The following is a 3,124-nucleotide window of genomic DNA, read 5'->3' on the forward strand; positions in this document are numbered from 1 at the left end:
ACCAATCACTTATAACGAATAGTTTATTAKAGGGACAAAATGTGGCTTTTGTAATTTTTCTGTGGTTCTTTACTAATGCAACATTGCCATMTAGTGGTCATTTCTTTGTAATTGTTTTAATCTGACAAAATGTATTTAGGCTACGTCATGTATTGTTGCATAGTTCAATTCTTTGGTGAGCTCACATTTGCATCGAAGTTACATTATGAGATCACATAGCATCGTGAAGTTAAGTTCTCTGTCTTGTGATAACATTTCTARAATGGCTGGTTACAGTTACATTCAAAGGCCGATTATATAGATGTGTARATCCGGTTTCCTGTTCCTCTCTATCCTCTGAGTATCTTCGGAGAATTTAGGAAAAGAGAATGTCGGACCAATCAAAATGCACCACCATCTATATGTCTCGGGAGTTGAGACAGGCCAGCGACAAGGCTCTATCGACAGGTGCTCAAGAGATACGCTTTCCAGACCATAAATCACCACCATCTCTTCGGTAAGAATGTKTATTTTATAGCCAGATCCAATAATATTCGGATAATCTGTGATTTCCATCAAGTGCATACCTTGGCATCCAGGCCTGCTACTTGTAGTTTATTGATAGGAAGATGACTGATAGCAAAACCGAGATGCATTTTTTTAAATGATTCCTTGAATGTGAAAATGTTTCAATCCCTCTCCCTCTCTCTGTGCTGTCTGTTGTGTGTGTAAATCAGAATTGGTCAAATTCAGACACACCATTTGAGTTTAGGAATCCGCCGCTCTTTCGCCTCCACGGACCTGCTCACCAATGCGCATCCGCATTCAGCACACAGTGCACTTTCCCTGGACAGCCTGGAGAGGGTGCTATCGCTACACTCAGGTATGGACCAACCACAGCCATTGATTTCTATTCTCTCTCTCTCTCTCTCTCTCTCTCTCTCTCTCTCTCTCTCTCTGTCTCGCTCTCTCTGTATTTGTATTTTTTATTTTATTAGGATGCTACTCGTCCTGGGGTCTCTTTCTCTTCTTTACTTCTTGCTGTGGATGGATGCCCAGTTTCTTACACACACTTCTCCTTTCACCTTAAAACCCCATGTGTAACTTTATGGGACACTCCCTGTCTGTCTTGCATTTATTCCAGAAAAATTCCTCAGTAATTTCTCAGTAATGTCTCTCTCTCTCTCTGTCTCTGTCTGTGTCTCTGTCTCTGTCTCTGTCTCTGTCTCTGTCTCTGTCTCTGTCACTCCCACTTCCCCTCCCCCACCTTCTCTAAACACTTACTAATTTCATGACAAAAGAAAGTGAAAGATACAACACACCCAATTTATACAGGAAATAGGTGAGGAACGGGTTTAAGAATTTCTAGAAGTGCACTCAAGTTCAAAGCCCTTGAGCATTTGTGTGTTTTAAGTTTCATTAGTCATATGTGCGGGATAATGCTTCTCGATGCATCAACAACAAGAAATAATAAAAGATAAGAATAGGAACATAAAGTAAATGGCTCAGTAGAATAGAGTTTATATTTTAGCATAAGTATAATACAGGAAGGCACAATTTATATTGTATTTGTATATCCAATATTTACTCGTGTTTTGGGGGAGGGAGGATTGGGGGCAATTGTTTAAATTGTGCAGTATTTATCAATCTTAATAAGAGTCTGGAGATTTTTTAACAAGTTGGTACTGCTGAGTATGGTGGGATTTTAGCATTTTTTAACAGCTGTAACTGCCATTACCTGCAATCTATAGCAAAAACTTGCCTTATATCAGTGCTATTCAAACTTTTTCAGAGGGGACCCCATTTTTTCTGCCAGAATTTCTTGGGAACCCAATTGTTTTGCAATCACTATATCGTGACCGCACCACACCCCAAATATAATGACACTATGACACAACCTTGCTGTGACTACAAGTCACAGCAAGCACTGCTAATGTGCTGCACGCCAAACGGCAGTGCATTGGCACACACAGTAGTGGTTCTAGCTTGTATGGCTCCCTGGGCGAACCCTCCCACCCCACTCCGACAAGGTTAATTGACCCACAGTCCCACACGGTCACATGATATCGTTGACGTGACGTGTAAATGAGAGATAGCAAACCGATCGAGCAAATGTCACCATTCCCAAAAATGCTGGTGCGGGCGCCTCGTGCCGCCCCTGGCATGTTGCCTCCCTGGGTGTCTGCCCATGTCGCCTATACCTATATCTGCCACTGGGAACACACACACACACCAGCCAGGCAGTGCACTGTATTATATCATCACTAATGGCACTGACCAAATCTTCTACCAGACTGAACTTTTTAAAAGTGTTGTAGGCTAAATGTCAATGCCAAGTTTCGGGTCCAACGGGTCATTGCTGTAGCCTACAAAAAATGTAATCTCGGTTATAAATTGCTAGGACAATAGGACACACAAGCGAGTATAAATGAGTCAACTGCTATGTCATCTACTTTATGWAATTACAGCCTGAGGCGCTTGTATCGGTGAATTCAACTTCAATCGCGCTACTTTCCTGTGTCCCGTAATGTGCAGCGGAGGGAAAGTGTAAGGACACATGCCACATTACTAGCTAGGCTACTAAAATGTAGCAGTCTACCTTTGGTTTCTAAAGCTTGACAATGAATAACCCAAAAACAAAACCTGCAATAACAACAAAAACTTGCAAAAGGAAAATGTGTAGGCCTATACCAACATTTGAGCAGTGGCCTAGGCTGGCTACTCAACTAGGCCTACAAGACATTTTGAGTGCACCATACAGCAATGCTGCATTGAACCACACTGGTGATCCATGAAATGCAACAAAAAAATAATGTTTTATGTTTAAATGTTACAACAACCTAACTACGTTTTTGTTATTTTGATTATGGTCTCAGGATATTATGCACATCTGCTAACAGCAAAGGCTGAACACATTTTATTTATCTCTTGTTTTGATATGTTAAAATGCTATATACAGCATCTTATGTACATAAGTGGACATTATAAAGGGTCATGTTTTTTCTAATAAAACAATGGCCAGTTTGGTTCGCAGTTATGTGCAGGCTTCAGTGGAGGCTCCTCAGAGGAGGATGAGGAGGAACATCCTCCTCKGTGAATTTAATAAAAATAAAKATTGTAAAACATTTAAAAGTTATCCTTTTTA

General features: G+C 40.8%; 1 protein-coding gene across 1 annotated transcript in view; it reads left to right on the plus strand.

Moving 5' to 3' along the window:
- Nucleotides 1–239: 239 nt before the first annotated feature.
- The window catches only part of LOC111960272 (uncharacterized), a 14,792-nt gene continuing 11,907 nt past the window's right edge, over nucleotides 240–3,124 (plus strand). The window contains exons 1-2 of the mRNA XM_023982193.2: nucleotides 240–496; nucleotides 717–862. Coding sequence (XP_023837961.1) covers nucleotides 369–496; nucleotides 717–862 — 274 coding nt within the window. The 5' untranslated portion in view covers nucleotides 240–368. The remainder of the gene's footprint in view (nucleotides 497–716; nucleotides 863–3,124) is intronic.

The sequence above is a fragment of the Salvelinus sp. IW2-2015 genome, linkage group LG37, assembly GCF_002910315.2.
Source record: "Salvelinus sp. IW2-2015 linkage group LG37, ASM291031v2, whole genome shotgun sequence".
In the NCBI taxonomy this organism is placed as follows: domain Eukaryota; kingdom Metazoa; phylum Chordata; class Actinopteri; order Salmoniformes; family Salmonidae; genus Salvelinus; species Salvelinus sp. IW2-2015.